This window comes from Syngnathus acus, chromosome 19 (genome assembly GCF_901709675.1).
Source record: "Syngnathus acus chromosome 19, fSynAcu1.2, whole genome shotgun sequence".
Taxonomy (NCBI): Eukaryota; Metazoa; Chordata; class Actinopteri; order Syngnathiformes; family Syngnathidae; genus Syngnathus; species Syngnathus acus.
Window position 1 is genome coordinate 8846173 of NC_051103.1, and position 19494 is coordinate 8865666.

A 19494-nucleotide genomic window follows, 5' to 3' on the forward strand; every position below is an offset into this window, starting at 1 on the left:
CGATCGCAGGGCACACAGAGACAAACAACCATTTGCACTCACACCTAGGGACAATTTGGAGTCCTCAATCGGCCTACCAAGCACGTTTTTGGGATGTGGGAGGAAACCGGAGTGCCCGGAGAGAACCCACGCGGGCCCGGGGAGAACATGCAAACTCCACACAGGGAGGGCCGGAGGTGGAATCGAACCCGCACCCTCCTAACTGTGAGGCGGACGTGCTACCCAGTGCCCCACCGAGCCGCCTGGTGCACCTTTAGTCCTCTTCAAATAGCACAGGCGTGACGTCAACCAAACCTGCTGCTTCTAAACAACAAAGTGCAGATCACTGTAAAACAAAACAAAAAACGTTGACTCTGAGCGCTTGAAGAAAAAAATGGAAATGCCGCTCACAAGATCTCCCAAAGTTATTGCCCATAAGGACCCTTGGAAAGCGTCGTGGTTTAAAAACCGAAACGCGAGTGACGTTGCAGGCCGGGGATGGCCAGTCTCAAAATGGATAAAAAAAAAAACCACTTTCACAAAAACAATTGCTAGCCTTTCTGTACATCTTTGTAGAAGCATTTCACGTGGGTTAAAAGTGCCAACTAATTTCGAAGACAGGTCTTTTCTATTTGAACGGAGCAAATGTTTTGCAGGTCAGCGACGTGATGACGTCAATTAGGGACGGCGCCGTCGAAGTCATCTCGCCTTAACCCCGACGAGTCCGAGCACCGAAGGAAGGTTAAGGAAAGGTGTGGCTGGCCTCAGGTTGGGGCGGGGCGATTTGCCCTCCCCGCAAGGCCAGTCAGGCAACCTGGGTGATGGCGCGCTCAGCGCTGGCCGCCCGCCCGCCCGGCTTGGTCTTGACTGCTGCTTTGCTTTTCATTGTGGCGCACTTCCGCCATCTAGTGCCACTTTATTGTGACTGCTACTTGACATGTTGGGAGATTCGTTAACGTGCCATTTCGTTTACATGTGGTTCACATGTGCGTGCGCTACAACTATAACACACCCAAGTGAAGCCTATCATCAATCAAATTGGCTGCATATGACGTCATCATTCCAAAATCTAAATGGATCCATGTTCGACTGAATCGTCGCCTCAGATCAGATGACCACTTGGGCCGATGACTGTACTTTCGATTTGAATCATTAGGGTGGCACTCTGATCAACGTTTATCAATAATAATAATTTAAAAAAAAGCTCATTGGCTTGTCGGTGTCACGCCTTGCAACGGTGTTGATTATATCCAAGGCCTCGAACCCAGGTGAACGGCCCGGGAGTCTTTTTTTTTATTTTTATATGACAGTAAAGTATCGAATGCGCTTGGTGAGACGTGACTAGCTGGCTCATTCGGCTGTAGGGAATTCACAATTCTCTATTTGAATCGGCCATGTACAACTTCCCACAGAACACAACTGTCGCGTATGCCATTGTTTTGTTTTGTTTTGTTTTTGTCGTTGTATCATGCGCTCAACTTTGGTCGGCATTTCCGCTCGGCGGGGCATGCAAACAGATTGGCAGCCACGCGAGCCAACGGGAATCTGGGAGATGTTTCCACTAACCAATGGGAGCGCAGGGGCTCGGTTTGCGCTCGTCAACGCTTCGGAACAGGACAAGCGGGTAAGTAACAATTTTGCCTGCTTATTTGTTGGAAATCATCGAACGCCACACTTGTCACGAGCACACGAGCCGTTTGCCTGCAACATTGACTGCCCGCTCGGAGCAAGGTTGACGTTCTCAGCTCACTTTTCAACCTGAAGTCACGTAAAAGTCGCTGAGGGTTAGCCTAGCTTAGCCTGCTCTCGCTCTTTAGCATTAGCTTTGCTGCTAAACTCTTCTCCAGAAATCAGAACTTGACCCCCGAAATATGCGGGAGCGATCAGTGATGCGCATCAGCCACGAAAAAAGTCATTGTTGCAACTTGTCACCGCTCAACGGTGGCATGAAGGAGCGCAGCGGACAATTTTGCCACGGCTTGCTGGCTCGCAGGCGGGAGGGTTTGGGTTCGAGTCTCGGATTAGGCATTCCTGTGCCGTGCCGTGCCATGCCATCGATGGGCTGGCGTCAAGTCGTACTTTTCTCCTCCATTGCATTGCATTGCATTGCAGCAGTTTGTCTCTGTGCCCTGACAACCAGCCCAGCCAGCCTTTGTCCAGAGTGTTAATCTGCTGTGATTGACTGGTGGTGACCAATCCATTCTTTGTCTCCATGTGCCCTGACTTTGGCCGGCGCCCAGTCCCGGGTGCGAGCTGGGCTCATTTCCAGTCGTCCTACACCCTCACGAGGAGACAAAGCGTCCGAATGTCTGCCGCGACAGCTGTCCACCATTGACGTGGGGTGGGGTCCCTGTCGCATCATCCGGTTGTCGACTTGCGACGCATCGGAATACGTTTCACCGACGGCGGCCAGACGACGAGCATGGACTCAAAGGTACGACGTTTGTTTCACCCGCTTTCGAGTTGTGTGCTGTGCTGTGCTGTGCTGCTGTTTGCATGTGGCAAAAATGTTCACACATTGTTTCACACGGGAGTACAAGAAACAAAGTCCAATTAGCTGAAACGGGGATTGGAAAACTCAATTAAGATTCAAGAGTTTTTTATTCGCCATGTTTGAGCGTGCCAAACAAGGAATTTGACTTGGGTAAATCACACCCTCTGTTCAACATTTAGGTGACTAACAACACTCGGGACATGTGAAAAATGGCAAATATTCTCAAACATCCCCTGATCTTAAATTAAGACGTCAGCGCTGGTTGTGTTTAGTAGCGCCTCACTTTGCTGCCATGATGTCAGTGTCAGAAGCGCACATCAGCAGGGGCGGGCGCTCCTTCAACTGCGGAAGCGCCTTGAATAGAAAATAGTGCCAAAATAATGTGGAAAGGACACAATCAAATCATTCGCTAGCCTGGTGTAACCCACCCTTTGCACCAAAATAGAAGTAAAGACAGAGATTGTCCAGATACTCATGTAAAGTTGATTTAAAATGTACTTCAAGTGCAATGACAAGGTAAGTAAACATCGAAGCGAGAACATGGAACAAGTCCAAAGGTTTCCAAAAGAATAGCATCACTAAAAATAAAAGGAGAAGCTTTCCAAAAACAAAACTCTCACGTAGGGATATCTTGCAAATGTACTCGAGTATAGTAATCAGGTAGCGAAGACTCGGTGTTTGTGGTGCGAATGTGATGTTTGAAGCCTTTATGTATGTCGTTCGTTGTTGTTGTTGTTGTTGTTGTTTGGTGCGCTTGCCCCGCGCGGTGAGGCGCGGTACTGCCGAGGCCGCCTCTTGGCAGCCTTTTTTTGCGCACGCGCAGTGCGGCGCTCGTGTGTTTGTCAGCTCAAAGCCGAGCGAGCAGCTAGCCGCCATTTTCTCAGCGTCTCTTCCGAAAAGCAGAGAAAAAGAGCAGCACCTACCGCCCGCCCTACGGCTTTCGGCCCGTCGTAAATCGGCAATTTGGCCGAGGCTCGGCCGGAGAGCCTCTCTATTTACCCGACCCACGGCCCGGTAGGACTCGTTCGACGGCCTTGTGCTGAAATCGGAAAGGCAGGAAGGCGAGCGAGGCTGCGAGCGAGCGAGCGAGCGAGCAAGGTGGAGATCGTTGATTCGCCCATTGCCTGGATCCGGAACGAAGCCGAGTGGCCCCCGTCGGGCGGGCCCCCGGTTGCATTTTGGGGGCAAATTGATGGCCTAGAGGTCGATTCCAGCCGCCTTTTTGCCCCCCACCCCTTGCCCTTGTTCCCCCCCTCCCCTCCCACAGCACCCCCACCCGACCAACCGACCGGAGTGCAGGGAATTGTTGGGCGAATTCCCTCGGATAGTGCGAGCTCGTCACGTGGTAGGTTCCTCCTTTTTCTTTGTTAGCCGCAGCTAGCTCGCTCTTCTTCCTGCTGCTCCGCCGCCTCCCAACCTGTCCGCGCCTTAGCGGGCCAACGCGAGCGAACGAACGAGCAAGAGCTTCGCCGTGCGGGGCCGCGCGCGCACGACGTTGTTCCCGGACCAATTGGCCAAACGTTGCCTTGCGTAATGAGGCGTGCCGCGCCTGCCTGCCTGCCTGCCTGCCTGCCTGCCTGCCTGCCTGTCTGTCTGTCTGCCTGCCTGCCGCCGCCCGTCCTTGGCGCCGTTGGCGAGCTGTTAAATGAAGGGATGCGGGATCCCGTCGTCGTCGTAACGATGCTCGCGGTGGCCTTTCGGTTGGGGCTCTGGTCGCGTGTGTTGCATCAGCAGCAGTAGCCGCCGCAGAGCTAGCAGCTAACGTTAGCAGCCTTGGTGACATTTCTTCGGGTTGTTGCCGACTGACGGACGTGCGTGCGTGCGTGCGTAATGTAAACACCAGCCAGACATTTGGGTGCTTGTCGGAGGCAGCACGACGCGCGTTTTGTATGCTAAAAGGCAGATTACATAATGCGCCAGGGGAGCCCCAACATGGCGTGGCGGCCGCGCGCGGCTACCGGAGAGAGACTGCAGTCTAAAGGCATGCGATGGACGGCCAAGCCGTCATGTTGCTCCTCATGTCGCACACGCAATGACTCCTTTGACACAATGTGAAGCAGACGCCGTGACGTTACGGGGCCTCAATCCACCGATTTAGCGGGACGCGTGGACGTACCCTCGCTTGCCGGTGTGACGGCAGGCTGAGTTTTCAAACCATTCCTTGACTGATTGAAGAGAAGCTCAAACGAACCCGCTTGTGCACTTGTGTCCAGCACACTTGCCAGTGTAATTTTCCACTCGTGCTCTGTGTACACACTTCATGTTTTGTACATCTGTTCCGAGACCATTTTGTCATACGCTCAGCTGTGGGAGAAATGACGAGACCGTGTTGGTTTCTCTTCAGCTTTGTGTTCATTTGAATGCCTGACACGACCAAAAGGCTCCATCAGAAAAGAAACGCTGGAATGCCCATGTAGTTCTGAAGAACCGACCGACTTTGGTGGTGGGAAATGGCGAGCTATCGTCTCTTCACTCGTAGGACCGCTTTTTGTTGCCCTTGGTGTTTGTAAACAAATATTGATTTGTGGGGCAAATTTGGATTTGACGGCGATACGTGAACAAATCGGACTTTCCAACAAATCGCAAGTCGATTTGTTGACCGGAAAAAAATCGTTTCCATTTTAGTCTGCTTTTATTTGGCATCTTGGCAAAAGCTGTTCAGTCTAGAGCAGCGCTTGCTCCACTTGTCGTAGCAACGACCCTCACCGTTTTATTTAACTGTCACATCTTGCCCGCCTGTCTCCCCATTTTCTTCTTCATTTTGTTTTTGGGCCCCGTCCTATGGGGCCACCAAATAATGGACGACGGGCCTCCGGTGGTCCCCTGGCTGTAGTTTGGCGCGAGATAGCTCTTATATCGGTCTGGTACTGACTGCGTGCTCTCTTGTGCCCACATAGGCTGTCCTCCGGAGGGGCAGTAAGCGGCGGGTGTGGAGCAGCAGGCCGCCGTGCCCGTCCCTCTGCACTGCATGGCTGCGATGGCGCCCGCTCTCACCGACGCCCCAGCCGAAGCTCACCACATCCGCTTCAAACTGGCCGCCCCGTCATCGAGTTTGTCCCCGGCCAGCGCCGACAACCACGCCAACGCCAGCAACATCCTCATCCACGCCGGAGGCCCCCCCAAGTGTAAGGCGGCCCCTGAAGACGGCGACGACCAGCAGCAGCCGCCGTCGCAGCCGCCGTCCCAGGGGGACTCCCTGGGCAAGCTCCAGCCCCTAGTGGCATCCTACCTTTGCTCTGATGTGACTCCTGTGGCCTCAACCAAAGAGTCCATCACGCTGCAAGGAGTCCTCATCAAACAGTCAGTCCTGAAAAGCGGCAGAATTCTGCCGAGCTCGCGGCTCAACGGCGGAGACTTCCTGCTGAGGAAGCGGCACGCCATCGAACTGTCTGGAGACCAGCTCAAAAGCCTGATGAGCGCCAACGGCAACCAGCCGGCGGCGCCCGTCAACGGACTGGCCAAGAAGCTGGCCGCCGGCTCCGGCTGCGCCATGGCGGCGGCGCTCAATGGCGACAAGCCGCCGGCCCACTCGCACGCGGCCGAGCCTGACGGCCGGCCGCCCCGGGTCGCCGTCAAAGGGAGCCTTCACCGCAGGCGATCGCCGGGACTTTGCCCCAACGCGCAGCAGGCAACCACGCAACAGTCGCCCTTGTCCCAGGACACCCGCAGCCCCGCCAGCCAAGAAGTGAATTTGGAGCGCGGGGGCCCGAGTCCGGCGCGCTCAGACCGCGAGAGGCCGGGCTGCAGCCGGCGCGGCTCCCCGGCGGACGCTCGAGCGGGGGAGCGCGCCCGGCTCAGCGGCAGCCGGCAGGCGGAGATCGAAGGCCGCCTGCGACGGCTGCGCAAGCGCCTGCAGGTGGTCCAGGCCAAGCAGGTGGAGCGCCACGTTCAGCAGCAGCTGGGCGGCTTCTTGGAATCGGCCGTGGGCCGCCTGCTGGCCGGCGGCGGCCGCAAGGACCACGCCTCGGCCCCCTGGAGGACGGGACGCCACTCGGCCGGCGGCGTCAGGGACGGCCTGAGCCGCTTCCTGAAGAGCGGCTCGGTTCCCTCGGAACTGGAGCGCTTGTATCTGAGCGGTTCGGCCAACTTGCGCTCGGTGGAGAAAGCCTTCGACTCGGACGTGACGGAGAGCAGCTCCGGCGGCGACTCGGACCTGGAGGAGGAGGAGCTCACCAGGGTGGATGTGGAGCAGCGGCATGTCAAGATGTGAGTAACGCTGGCCGCTTTTGCACGCCCCCCCCCCCCCCCCCAGTAGCGCTTGAGAGCGCCAACGCTAGTCCAAATTCAATCGTCGCTCCCTTGCCGAGGGCCAGACGCAAACGCCGCTTCCGCGTACTGTCTTGAGCAGCTCTTTGTCAGGAAGCGTACGCTTGTTCGTGTGCCTCGTCGCAAACATCTGGCTTGTTAGTTCCTCCACTCTTGTTATGTAACTCCAGCCCCTGCTCCCTCCCTCCCTCCCTCCTTTTATGTAATGACTGCTGCAGTTTCCTGCCTGCACCCCGTCCTTCGCCATGCCCGCTTCGGCCGTATGTCTCGCCTGCTCTTTGCATTTTACTCTCTAACTTGCCGCGGGAATTCAACATGGCCACAAAGCTGGATTTGACCAAGTTAATGTAAATGGAAGGGAGTCGGGGGTCAATTATTGTGAGTCTGACACACATTAAGGAAGATTGTTGTTGACGAGTCTGGCCCGTTTCAATGAACTGGGCGCCGAAGTTTGTGTCGCCAAATGCGCGCCCTGCTCGACCTTAACCTGTCAATCAAATATGTGCGTTCTATGCCACTGAGGTGGCGTTACAAAAAATCTCGGGCAGAGCTGACGTTTTGTGTGCGCCGGCCAGATGGAAGCGCGCCGAGAGCCGCTACACGCTGGAAAGGGCGGCCATCATCAGTCACTGGAACTGGTTGCAGGCTCACATCTCCGACTTGGAGTACCGCATCCGACAGCAGACGGACATCTTCAGGCAGATCCGCACCAGTAAGGTCAGTCAGTCGTTGCTCAACCCTGAGCAAGGAAGTCGGTCGGGAGCGGCCCGACCGACCGACCGAGCAGACTCTGCAATTATTTAAACATGCCGACTGCCCTCGGAGCACAAATGTTGTCACGTCGCACGTCGGTCAGTCTTCATTTACAAGTTTTCGCTCTGCAGGGCTCGGTGGAGCTGGGTGGCGTCCCGCCTCAAGAAGCCAAGATGGAGCCCGCCAACTTTCAGGTCAAATGATTTCTCTTGCCATTGAGCGCGCTTCGCATGAATGGAGCCGCACCCGGGACAAAATTGAGCCCCGGTCGCACCATTTGTTCGTTTCTTTACGACCGAGTGCAAAGTTGAGCGCTCATGAGTTTGTGTGTCTTGCTGCCTGCAGGATGAGTCTTCAGAACGTGTGGAACACCCGGTCGCCATAGAGCCTCGGAAAGCTCAAAGCGGGCAGCCGGTTAACGGTGTCCTCAGCAGGTACTGGTTGGTAATGAAGGTGATGATGATGATGGTGGTGGTAGTGATGATGATGATGATGACGACGACGACGGACGCCCAAATGTGGCGGCAGCAGGGCGGGCGAGAGTGTGGACGGGAAGCACCAGCAGGCTCCGGACGGCACGTGCGTGGCGGCGCGTACGCGACCTCTGATTGGCTGGAGGCGGCGGAGGCTCATCCAGCCCAACACGGTGGCCAACCTGATTGGCAAGGTAGATTGGTTGAGGGGGCATCGTTGGGGGGGGTGCATCGGCAGCGCTCAGTTGGGGGGTGCATCGTTAACGCTCAATCGTCTGCTAAACCCGCATGGAAATGCGCCGTCCGTGCAGGCATCTCGAAGCGGCGGCGTGTGCCGGGTCAACCCCGGCTGCGTGATGTGCGGCGGCCGGCCCGTCCCCAGAGAGGACCCCCAGTTCCACTTGCCCGTCCTCGAGCGCCTGTCCAGAATGGATCTGGGCGTCCACCCCATCCTGTCCTTCTCGGACGGTGGGTCTTGTGCGCGCGCATGCACGCACACACGTTGCTGCGTTGTGCCTTTGGCTGGCTGGCAGTAGCTCTTGAATGTGATTGCAGATGTGGCCGTGGGCCTCCGCGTGCAGCAGGCGATGAAGAGCTGCTGGAGCGGCAGGTCGCTGGAGAGGAGTAAACCCGTCAAGAAGTTCTCCCTCAAACACAAGCTGTCGTCATGCAAAGAGAAGCACAAGTTTGCCAGCTCGCTCATGGCAGTCAGTGAGTGCACGCACGCACGCACCTTCGTGGAGGCGCTCGCTCTCTTTTTGGAAGGCGAGATGCGCTCACTCGCTCACCTGCCACTTTGAAGCAATGAACGTCCGCTCGCCCTTTCAGGACTGGGCCACTGCAAGAGTCGAGCCGACAAGCCCAGGCCGCCGGACGCCGCCGCATGCAAGGCGGAGCGAGCGCACGGTGTCGCGGCGCCGCCCGGACCCTACGACAAAACCTCGGGCCGCAAGAGATTACGAGAGCCCGCGTTGGACAGGAGCGACTGTGAGTCCCTCGGCCCCCTTTGTGTGCCATGTTTCCGAGCGATTTTGCAACTTGGAAATGGAAGGTTTGCACCTTCCACTGGGTTTAAGGAGGGCCATCTGTGCCCCAAAAGCAACAGTTGTGCTAGAAGTGGCCCTCCCTCTGGTTGCTTTCCAGCTTGCTCACCACCCCTGGGAATGGAGCGCAAATGCCTCAAAATGTATGCGTTTGTCCTGCAGCCTCGCCAAAATTCTTCCTGGACTCGGGCGGCAGTGCGGCGCCTTGTCCGGCACTCTCCGGCGTCCACAGCCCCGTCGCGCGACAGCTGTCGACGTCCTCGGACAACGCCGCGCTACCGGCCGCCGGCACAGCCGTAAGAGGGGGGCCTGGGCCGGGTCGAGGACCGCCATCCGCGGATGTGCTGACTTGCTGCTGACTTGCTGCTGACTTGCTGCTGACTTGCTGCTGACTTGTGCACTCCAGCTGCAGCCCGTCAAGAGGAGGCGCGGCGAAAGCTCCTTCGACATCAACAACATTGTCATTCCCATGTCGGTGGCCGCCACAACGCGAGTGGAGAAGCTGCAGTACAAAGAGATCCTCACGCCCAGGTAAGTTGAGCGCCGGTCGATAGCGCGCGCGCCCGGCTGACTTGTACGTCTGTCCAGCTGGCGAGCCGTGGACGTCCTGACGCAGCCCGCCGTGCGGGGAGAAGACGAGCGCGAGGTGAGCGAGCCAGCGAGCGAGAAGCCGTGTCTTCTCTGGCGCTGGAGTGTCCGCGGGTTCCCGTTTGCCTGCACGGATGGCGCCCTGCTAGTGACAGACGCCACGCGTTGTATATGTAGGTGGAGGACCTGTCAGACGCGGCCTTCATCCAGCTGCACCAGCCGTACGAGGACCAGGAGCGGTCTCGCTGGACCTGGATGGCGTTGGCGCCAGCCAAGCGGAGGGGCAGCAGGTCAGGTCCCCGCGGCGACACGCCCGCCGCCGCCGCTCACGAGCCAACCCCTGGAGTGACACCCTTTTTTTTGTTGTTGTCTTTTTCAGGTCGTACAAGTCGACGGACGGGCGCACCACACCGCTGTTTTGCAGCACCAACCCGCCGACCCCGCAGCCGGCCTCCCCCGAGCCCGGTCACTACCCCGCGTTGCACGACTACGGCCACCTGCCCTCGCCTGTCAGCCCGCCCAGCCCCGACACGCCATGCTCGCGTGACTCTCACCGCCTCGTGTCCAGCGAGGACACGCGATGCTCCACGCCCGACTTGGCCTTTGAGGAGAGGGTACGCCACCGCCTCACGTCTCTCGCTCGCGAGACTCTTGTCGGCCCACTCGGTCGTCCCGCACCTGTCGGTTCCTCACCTGCCCCCTTTTCCAGACGGTGGCGCCGTGGGAGCGGCGCGACTTCCCGTTGGCCGAAGACCCGGCGCCGGAGCCCGAGGCGGACGGCGAGTGCGCCGGGCTCCGGATGGCGAGTTTGTCGGGATGCCGCCCCTTCGGCCGGCCTGACTCTGACGACGGCGAGCCGCCTTGTTGCCACGACGATGACCACCACGGCGCTGGCCCCAAGCGGCCGTGAGCGAGCAAACTTGTGCGCTTCCTGTTGTTTGATATTCAAACATCAGTCTAATCCTTTCACAGTTTTTAGTGAATCCGACGCCGATAGACGCAAACGTGTTACAACAGGTCTGATTTGTGTAGTAGGCGAAACGTATACGGGGGGGCTTAGCGGTGTTTTGATATGTTGCGTGTACACTTGTAGCGCACGATGTAGCGACTCCTCCGATATGGCCAAAGGGTGTTTTTCTATCCTTTAGTTTGTTTGTAATTCCCACGTACATTTTAGTGAAGTGACACATAAGATGGGCGGATTTGGGTGAGTCTGCCCCCATCCATCCATCCATCCCTCCCCCCAGTAAACAGGTACATTTAGGATGAAGCCCCCCCCCCCCCCCCCCCCCACAAACCACCGGAGCAGAGCACTTGTTGTCTTTGGTTTTCCATTCCTGACATGTTTGTATGTCGCGTGTTCCAGCGTAACGTTGTCTTTGACTTGTAAACCATTCCTGCTGTCCCCCCCCCTCTTACCGTGACCCCCCCCCCCCCCCCCCCTCAGTGGGCCGCACTTGGCATAGGAGGCGCTACTAACCCTTGGATAGCAGGGCTCAGGTTGTTCGGGCTCTCGCCGTGCCAGCTCACGTTGGTTCCTCCCGTCCGTCAACTCGATGACTATGCAAAAGGAAAAGTCAAAAAAAAAAAAAAAAGAAAGAAATCCATAGTTTGCTTTTTGCCTCACCTGATCACTGTTCTTCTCTCTTCAGTAGTGACGGCACATGTTGATGTACCTGTTTGATTGTCTCAGCAGTTATCACTATTGTTTGCTTCTTTGTAAATAGTTCCATTAAAACGTTTGTTTAACTCAGCTCTTTTTCGTCTATACCCAACACCAGCAAAGCGTTCTGATGGATCTAGAAATGCTATCCACATAGCAATAGAAAGGGGTGGGTGGAAGGGATGTCAATTATTTTTTGACAGATTTGTGCGGTGATGTAATAGCACCCAGGCTGGTTGGCTGGCTCTGTCATAAAAGCACACAAGCTCGTGCAGCGTGTTCGTGGTCCCCAAAATGGGAGAGCCGACGTTGGTGGTGTGTCCGCAATTGCGTTCAAAACGTGTGGTCGGTTTGAAGAAGTCCTGAGTGGAGTGGGTGCAGCACCACACGTTCCCCAGCAGGTGGCGCTATCCCCGTTTGGTTAAGGCTATTTGGATCGATTCTAATTTTCCATTGTTGTGTGAAAAACGCAGTCATAAGAAATATAGGCGTTTGGACAGTCCAGCGTTCAGGTCCACCCCACGGTCGAACTGCGCTCGTTCGTGTTCCTACGTCGAGCAGCAGAGGGCGTCATGTTGGCGCCCCTCTGCTCTGCTGCCATCCAAACAAGACGCGTCGGTGTGCGTGCGCGCGAGCGAGCAGTGCAGCATCACGGCGTGGCAAGGCGCGAAGCAGCACCTCCTCACAAGCTCAAGAAGCGGGACCCAGGTGGCGACCACTCAGTCCGTCCGACCGTCATGACATATCGCTGCGACGATGGCGGCTGTGCGCGTATGTCGTGTGCTTGTCTTGGCGTGCGCGCTCTGGGAGGCCAAATCCGTGCACGAGCATTTTGGTAAGCTCGCGCCCGCCAGCCCACCCGCCTTTTGTTGTCACCCTTCGCTTCATCTGCATAGTCATGTGCGCGAGCGTAACGTGCGCGACCAGGAAGCATCGTGAATTCTCGTCTTATTGTCGTCATTGTTCTGTTTCGCGCGTGCTTGCGAGGTCATGACGTCATTATATAGCTGACGGGCACGCGCACAGCTGCACAAAGACCAAAATAGGAAAGAGGCTAAAATGGCGGTGTATGTTGCTCCGTGACGTCTGAGCGACCGAACGCACGTCTTCAGGCCACACTCATCACGCGTCCATCCCTAGAGATTTGACTGGGTGTGTGGGCTTTGCAGTTGGGCTTCTTTTGAAGGCTGTTAGTAACCAGGCAACACCGCCAGCAGGTCAGACAGGTCACATGACAAACAATGTTGTGTGATGACATTTCTAGATGTGCTTAGCATCTAAAATGGAGTGTGGAAAAGCAGCATTTCTCTCCGTGTGTGTGTGTGTGTGTGTGTGTGTGTGTGTGTGTGTGTGTGTGTGTGTGTGTGTGTGTGTGTGTGTGTGTGTGTGTGTGTGTGTGTGTGTGTGTGTGTGTGTGTGTGTGTGTGTGTGTGTGTGTGTGTGTGTGTGTGTGTGTGTGTGTGTGTGTTGCACCGCAGAAGTCCAAATCAAAGTCCAGGTGTTCGACAACAGCGACCTGTCTCCGCTGGCCGACGCCCTGGTGGAGGTCCACGGCAACCAGAGCGCCTTGGCGACGGCTCGCGCCGGCGCCGACGGCACGGCGAGGGTGGACTTTGACTACCGGGCGGCAAGCTGGGTCATCATTAGCGCCGCCAAAGCAAACTACGTCACCAACTCGGTGCCCTGGTACTCGGGCCGCCCGCCACGTAAGAGCACTCCGCTGTGTGGGAGCGCCCGGCACACGCTTACGCTTGCCGTCTTCTTCTTTGTCAGTGTACGCCTCCGTCAGTTTGTACCTTCTGGTTCATCGACCCGGCACGCTCATTCTGTACGATGACGTCCTTCAGGTTCTGTCTGGCTCGCCAGGTAAGAAAAGAGAAGGAAAAAAAACGTCGGCACGTGAGAAAACACGCGCTCGATCGCTTTGTGATGGGGCAGGTGGCGGCGAGCGCGCTGTGGCGCAGCTTCCCCGGAAGTCACTGCACCTGCCGCCCGACTCCAACGGGACGGCGCTGACGGCCTCGCTGACCGCCGCCAGGACCCGTGACGAGATGGGCGGATTCCCCTTCCTGCTGGCCCGCGAGACCAACGGCTCAGGTCTGCCAAAGGGGCTGCTCCTGAGCTCAAATCAAAAAGTGCCGCAACGCCGCCACCCTCTGGCGCCTGTTGGTCATTGCAACATTGATGGATGGGCGCTGGAGGAAGGTGACAGGGAGGGACGGACAGACAGTGAACGCTGAGTGTTTTGGCGTTCAGGCGGAGAATCCGGTTGGACCGGCTTGACACCGCTGGCGCTGGTGGGCTTGGAGCTCTCGGACGAGGACGGCCGTGCCGTCCCCGTTTCGGACCCCGTCCGGGTTTCTGTGCCGCTTCCGTCCGACACCCGCAACAGGATGGCCACCAGCGTGCCCACGTGGACGTACCGGCGACGTTGGGGTGAGCACGTGCGCTCCCGTCAAATAGCCAAGCCTTCTGACTGATCTCGAGCGTTCCCCCCCGAACCCTAACCGCGGGTGCGTGTGTGGGACAGGCGTGTGGGTGCGCAACGGCACGGGCTACATCCAGAAGGAAGGCTCGCACTTTGTGTGGAAGGCGGTGCTTCCGCAGACGGGCTACTGGCTGGCCGCCTTCCCCACCTCCTCGGGTAAGGGACCGCTTTTGATCAAGAGGCCGTGTGATGCTCGCTTCTGGTGACTCGCCACCGCTGGCGAGTGTTGACTTTTGTGGCTGGCCGTTTCAGGGCTGGGACCGGGCCACCCGGGCATGAGTGACATCGGCACCTACCACGCCCTCTTCCTGCTGGCCGTCCTGGGCTCCTTGGCCCTGCTGGTCCTCATCCTGCTCTGCGTTCTGCTCTACTACTGCAGGCGCAGGTGTTTGAAACCTCGTCGGCAGCTCGGCAAGCCTCTCCCGTCCAATGGCGCCAAGCGGGACCAAGGCACATCCACATCTCGCCTCAATCTCATATGCGGCCCTCTCGTGGAGTCGGGTCCGTCCGGCGACAGGTCGGAGCCGTCCCCCTCTCGGGACTACCGGAGCCCCGGCGAGGACCTGGCCGAGCACGCGGCCGCTCGCAAGCTGCGCCGCGCCGCGGGGAAAAGCGAAAACCTGGCCGTGAACGCCACCGCCAGCAGCAGCAACAACCTGGACAACCCGCTGCTGCGTCAAGACTACGAGCGGGGCTACTCTCCCGCGGAAGGCGGCGAGTCCGACTATCGCCGGCACCGCGGCGCCAACGACAACGGCGGCTATTCGTCCGACCCGCCGTCTCCGCCGCCCTTCCGAGGCTACCTGCCGAGCCAGCCCGACAAACCTCCGGAATATTCGGCGGCGCCACCCGACGGCCTGGCCCGGCCCACCTCCCTCAACACCCACCCGGGCCAGATCATTTTCTGCGGCTCCATCGACCAGATGAAGGAGAACATGTACCGCAGCATGGTGCCCACCCTGGTGATCCCCGCCCACTACATGCGCCTGCCTTCCGGCGCGGACCCCAAGGATGGCGACAAGGACGGCGTCACCGCCGGAGGGGCCCGACACGAGCCGCAGCAGCATCAGGGTGGCCCCCGCCGGGACGAACCCGAGGACCCCGGCTGGGCGTCAGACGCCTCCGGCGGAGCCGTGGCCATTCCGGTGCTCTTCGACGGCTCCACCATGGCCCAGATGAACGGAGAGCTGCAGGCCCTGACCGAGAAGAAGCTTCTGGAGCTGGGCGTCAAGCAGCACCCGCGGGCCTGGTTCATCTCCTTGGACGGCCGCGCCAATGCCCACGTGCGCCACTCCTACATTGACGCCGGCGCCAACGACTTGGGCGGCGGCGGGCCCGGAAGCTCCCCGAGAGACGCCAACCTGGAGGCTCCCGAGCGCAAGTCAAAAGACCAACGCTGGGAGGCGGGACGCAAGGGACACGGCGGGGCGGGCAAAAGCTACTCCAAGCTGGCCTACCCTGACCCCCCCGCCGGCGAAGGCCGCCCCGCGTCCCCTGAGGAGAACTCGCTGACGCCGCTTCTGGACCAGGGAGCCTCCGCCGTGCCCCGGAAAGGCCGCGACGGCGACAACCGCCGCCGCTCCGGTCCCGACGATGAGGACAAGGAGGAGAACCGCAAGAGTCCCTGGCAGAAGATTGAGGACAGGCCGCTCATGGTTTTCCATCCCAGGAAGTGACAAAGCCCTTTGGGCCACAACTGCCTGCCTGCCTGCCTGCCTGCCTCCCTCCCTTCCACTCCTGACCCCGCAGCGCCGGGCGCCATTGGAATCTTGGACCGGCTGCTGCTTCACAAGTAGCGTGTGCACACTTTTCCCTCTTCACTTGTGGCACACAGAAATGTTGGAAGAACATTGCTGGTGAGACCCGAGCAGCCGTTGTGTGGAATGGTCTCACGCGGGAGGACAAAGCGCACAATGGTCTTTCCGTGTCCTCATTGGCAAGAAGCACAAGCGCGCGGCTTTCTGATTGGTCGCGCGTATACTTTGACCCCCCCAGCCCACGCCCCCCTACCTCCCTCCCTCCCTCCCGAGAGGGCCGCCTCCTCCGAGTGCCTTCTTCTCTGGCCCGGAGGGTTGCCACGTTTTGGCCAGCGCCAATCTTGCTTTGGACCTCGGCCTGCATGTTTTCATTGAAAAGGTCACAAAATTGACTTCCGGTCGGTGGTCCAAGTTTACACTAACTTCTTCTTCTGCTTCTTATTGAAAATCCAACCTTTGTGCTCATGTGCTGTTTTGTGTTTGTGTTGACGTTTGATGAGCCACAATGACCGCTGCACTTGTTTCCTTCTTCTTCTTCTTCTACTTCTTGTAAGGATGAGGAGCCCCATTGTGACGTTTGTGTACAAAGGAGAAATAAATGTGTTCATCACTCGCTGGTGGAAGCTTCATGGTAAAGAATGGAAAATGAACACCCTGCCAGACGAATGTTCATTGCACAATACGCTTGAGCTTCTTGACAGCCATTTCTGTAAAAGCCCAATATTATATGATTGTTAAAAAAAAATCCTTCAATTCTTGTCAGTAAAATACTCACTTGCATAAAATTGAACATCATAATTGCATTGTGGTGTATACCGATTTTAGAATATAGTTTACAAGCTACTGTTTACACAATCACAATCATTTCAGGCGACAAATGAAAAAAATGCGTCAGGAAGCCATTTTTGGGGGCATGTGGTGTGGCCAAATTCAATAAACTTTGAAAATGTACTGTGTATGAACTTGCTTATTATTTTAATGTGTTGACTAATTTTATTAAATGCATTAATTATTTCACGTCACTTGTACAGCAGACTAGAAAACAAGTCCGGAATTTAGAATTTTCTCTTCATTTCCGTGACGTGAAGAAGCCAAAACCGGCACAGTCACGTGGCGCCCCGGGTCATGTGACCGTGGTTGCGTTCACCCAAAACATCTTTGAGCGAGCGACGTTAAAATTAGTCGGTCGGGCGGGCGCCTTTCTACTTTTTCTGTCTTCCCGTTGACCCGCTTCGATTCGGATGTGACCAACGAGCAGGTTAGTAAGAAATGAACCCATTCAAACGCTTCGATAGTTTGTTTGTTCGTTAGCTCGACCGTTAGCCACCTAGCTTTCTATGCTAACTTGCGCCGTTAGCTCCCACTTTGTGGCGATGATCGGTTGACATAACAACAATGTCTTATGAGGCGTCTAATGTCCTATTAGTCTCTTTTCTCAGCAAGCGAGTCGACGGCACACATGAGCGTGAGGGAGCATCATTGACGTCGTCAGCTGTCACACAATGGTAAGTCGACGCCCGTGATGTCCGACTAATTGAAGACGTCCTCGGTAACATGAATGGTAGGTACAGTACAGTCATCAGCGAGAGCGAGCGAAAGAACGAGAGAGAGAGAGAGAGAGAGAGAGAGAGAGAGAGAGAGAGAGAGAGAGAGAGCATGATTCATGATGCTGACGTCGGCCCGGACGGGCTGCATTTGGGCAAACAATTCACGGACTGCTCGCCATTTGACCTATTGTGATTTCCTGGGCACAGGTGTTGTGGTGCGTGTTGGCGGCCAGCCTACTCGGTGCCAGCGGGGCGCTAGTGTGTCCCGACGGCGGCGCCTGCCAGGACGGAAGTACGTGCTGCAAGGACTTTGCGGGACGCTACGGCTGCTGCCCCTTGCCTCGGGTAAGTCCTCACGCGCCCGTGCCAACGTGTGGCGCCATGACTTTAGCGTGCGCGTGTGTTGCGTGGCGGCGCCGCTGCAGGCCGTATGCTGCTCGGACGGCCTCCATTGTTGTCCGGAAGGCACCGCGTGTGACCTGCAGCATGCCACGTGTAGCAACCAGATGCTGACTCTTCCCTGGAGGAGGTCACTTCCTCCCCAGCAGGTACCGGTGGGAACGGGTGTGCCGCAAAATGGCAGTCATGTTAGCTTTGTGCTAATATCTAGAGGGAAAAGCTGTAGACAGGCTAACTCCAAGTTTGAACTTGCTGGAAAACTGTTCAGAGGATGGCGGCCACGTTGTGCCCGGACGGGCAGTCGGAGTGTCCGGACGCCACCACATGCTGCCAGCTGCTCGACGGCTCGTGGGGGTGCTGTCCGTTGGCTAAGGTGAGGCGCCGCCCATGCATTTCGCCGGGTGAGCCGCCGACCGACCGACCGACCGACTCCTCCCGCAGGCGGTGTGCTGCGCCGACAAGCTTCACTGTTGCCCCAAGGGGACTGTCTGCGATCTCGCCAGCTCCAGATGCATGTCGCCCGGCGGTGACTGGCGGCCCCTGATGGACAAGCTGCCCGCCACGCCTCGTGTCAGCGGTCCGGGTAGGCTCAATCCATGCGCTGGACTTGCACCGTTTGGAGGAAGGAAAAGCTGCGCCGGCGGCTCCCGCTGACCATTGCCGTCCCTCCTCCGCCCGCCCGCCACGCAGGCACGTCGTCGACGCCGTGTCCCGGTGGGGCGAGCCTCTGCCCCGACACTTTCACCTGCTGCCAACGGCTGGGAGGCGACTACGGCTGCTGCCCAATGCCCGACGTAAGACCGACACAATCAGACCAAATGTGAGCTTTGCGTCCAGCCCGCACTTGCTGTGTGCGTGTGTGCGTGTGTGCGTGCGTGCGTGCGTGTCTCGGGCAGGCCACGTGCTGCTCGGACGGCCTTCACTGCTGTCCTCGCGGTACCGCCTGCAACTTAGCCGCCGGCACGTGTGACGGCGCCGCCTCCGTCCTTGCCGCCTCGCCCCCAATGGCAAAAGGCGACGCGGCGCCCGGCGTCGCCCGGCTCGCCAAGACGGCCGCCACGACGGGCGTGACCGCCTGCGACGAGCGCACCGGCTGCCCCAAAGGCGCCAGCTGCTGCTTCATGAAGAGCGCTGGCGAGTGGGGCTGCTGCCCGCTGCCGCAGGTAGTGAAGCGAAGCGGGTCCCCCACGCCAAACCCAGCTTTGTGATGTGCGTGTGCGCCGCGCTCTCCGTCCTCAGGCGGTGTGCTGCCAGGACGGCTCCCACTGCTGCCCCGCTGGGCACACGTGCCGACCAGGGCGCGCGTCGTGTTCCCGAGGATTCCCCTGGCTGGCCAAAAGGCCGGCGGCCAAAAGGCCGGCGGCCAAGGCGGCGCCGCGCCCGCCGCCGGCCCTCGCCGACGTCAAGTGCGATGACAAGAGCAGCTGCGCGGCGGGCACCACCTGTTGCAAGTTGCCCAGCGGAGAGTGGGGCTGCTGCCCGCTCCTCAAGGTGCCTTTTTCTGGCAGCCGGGAAAAGGCGGCGCAGGCGTGACGGTGCTTTGCGTCCTCCGCACCGCAGGCCGTGTGCTGCGCCGACCGCGAGCACTGCTGCCCGCAAGGCTACTCGTGCAACATGGAGACGGGAACGTGCGAGAAGCCGGCCGCCGCCGCCGTGCCGTGCGACGCTGCCTCGGCTTGCGGCGAGCGGGAGACGTGCTGCCGGAGCTCCGCTTCAGGTTGGGCCTGCTGCCCCTCCCCCCAGGTGCGTCCTCACTCGGCCCCTCGCGTTTCCTAGAGCGCCGGTCTGAGGCCCCGCTGTCGCCCGCCAGGCGGTTTGCTGCGACGACACGGAGCGCTGCTGTCCCGCCCGCCACTCGTGCGGCCCCGGCGGCACCTGCGTCCTGACCTCGCCGGTCGGACTGCTTTGAGCGTCGAGGGTGCCATCCATGCCCGCTGGCCGCTTCTGCCTCGACAAACGAGTGACCGCAAGTGTTTTTCCATTTCAATAAAATGCGAAAGGTGAGCCTTGACGCGTTTTGCTGCTTTTCTTCATTCATGAATTG

At 58.4% G+C, this 19494-nt stretch overlaps 3 protein-coding genes across 9 annotated transcripts; all 3 read left to right on the forward strand.

The window, feature by feature from the left end:
* Window positions 1–1561: 1561 nt before the first annotated feature.
* On the forward strand, window positions 1562–11349 carry LOC119137815 (KAT8 regulatory NSL complex subunit 1-like). Of its 3 annotated transcripts, XM_037277314.1 has the most exons (16): window positions 1562–1603; window positions 2220–2413; window positions 5371–6679; window positions 7315–7456; window positions 7624–7686; window positions 7838–7926; window positions 8021–8159; window positions 8277–8433; window positions 8521–8676; window positions 8794–8952; window positions 9171–9304; window positions 9415–9539; window positions 9597–9654; window positions 9774–9886; window positions 9976–10210; window positions 10306–11349. In XM_037277314.1, exons 3-16 carry the CDS (start codon window positions 5442–5444, stop codon window positions 10504–10506), a joined length of 3009 nt encoding a protein of 1002 aa, XP_037133209.1. In that variant the 5' UTR covers window positions 1562–1603; window positions 2220–2413; window positions 5371–5441; the 3' UTR covers window positions 10507–11349. The 3 variants fall into 3 exon arrangements, with proteins under 3 accessions (XP_037133209.1, XP_037133211.1, XP_037133210.1); XM_037277316.1 differs by lacking the exon at window positions 1562–1603 and having other exon boundaries at window positions 1623–2413; window positions 8024–8159; XM_037277315.1 differs by lacking the exons at window positions 1562–1603; window positions 2220–2413 and adding an exon at window positions 3291–3818.
* Window positions 11350–11811: 462 nt separating this feature from the next.
* Window positions 11812–16455, forward strand: LOC119137820 (protein FAM171A2). 2 transcript variants are annotated; one of them, XM_037277332.1, is made up of 7 exons: window positions 11812–12094; window positions 12738–12965; window positions 13033–13127; window positions 13197–13356; window positions 13516–13695; window positions 13790–13903; window positions 14000–16455. In XM_037277332.1, exons 1-7 carry the CDS (start codon window positions 12016–12018, stop codon window positions 15421–15423), a joined length of 2280 nt encoding a protein of 759 aa, XP_037133227.1. In that variant the 5' UTR covers window positions 11812–12015; the 3' UTR covers window positions 15424–16455. The 2 variants fall into 2 exon arrangements, with proteins under 2 accessions (XP_037133227.1, XP_037133226.1); XM_037277331.1 differs by having other exon boundaries at window positions 11984–12965; window positions 13033–13125; window positions 13198–13356.
* A 145-nt stretch (window positions 16456–16600) lies between these two features.
* On the forward strand, window positions 16601–19461 carry grnb (granulin b). Of its 4 annotated transcripts, none has more exons than XM_037277352.1 (11): window positions 16601–16762; window positions 16931–17009; window positions 17259–17396; window positions 17477–17599; window positions 17719–17823; window positions 17892–18033; window positions 18141–18244; window positions 18347–18613; window positions 18690–18941; window positions 19011–19193; window positions 19261–19461. In XM_037277352.1, exons 2-11 carry the CDS (start codon window positions 17007–17009, stop codon window positions 19357–19359), a joined length of 1416 nt encoding a protein of 471 aa, XP_037133247.1. In that variant the 5' UTR covers window positions 16601–16762; window positions 16931–17006; the 3' UTR covers window positions 19360–19461. The 4 variants fall into 4 exon arrangements, with proteins under 4 accessions (XP_037133247.1, XP_037133248.1, XP_037133250.1 ...); XM_037277353.1 differs by having other exon boundaries at window positions 16944–17009; XM_037277355.1 differs by lacking the exons at window positions 16601–16762; window positions 16931–17009; window positions 17259–17396 and having other exon boundaries at window positions 17479–17599; window positions 17693–17823.
* Window positions 19462–19494: the final 33 nt, after the last annotated feature.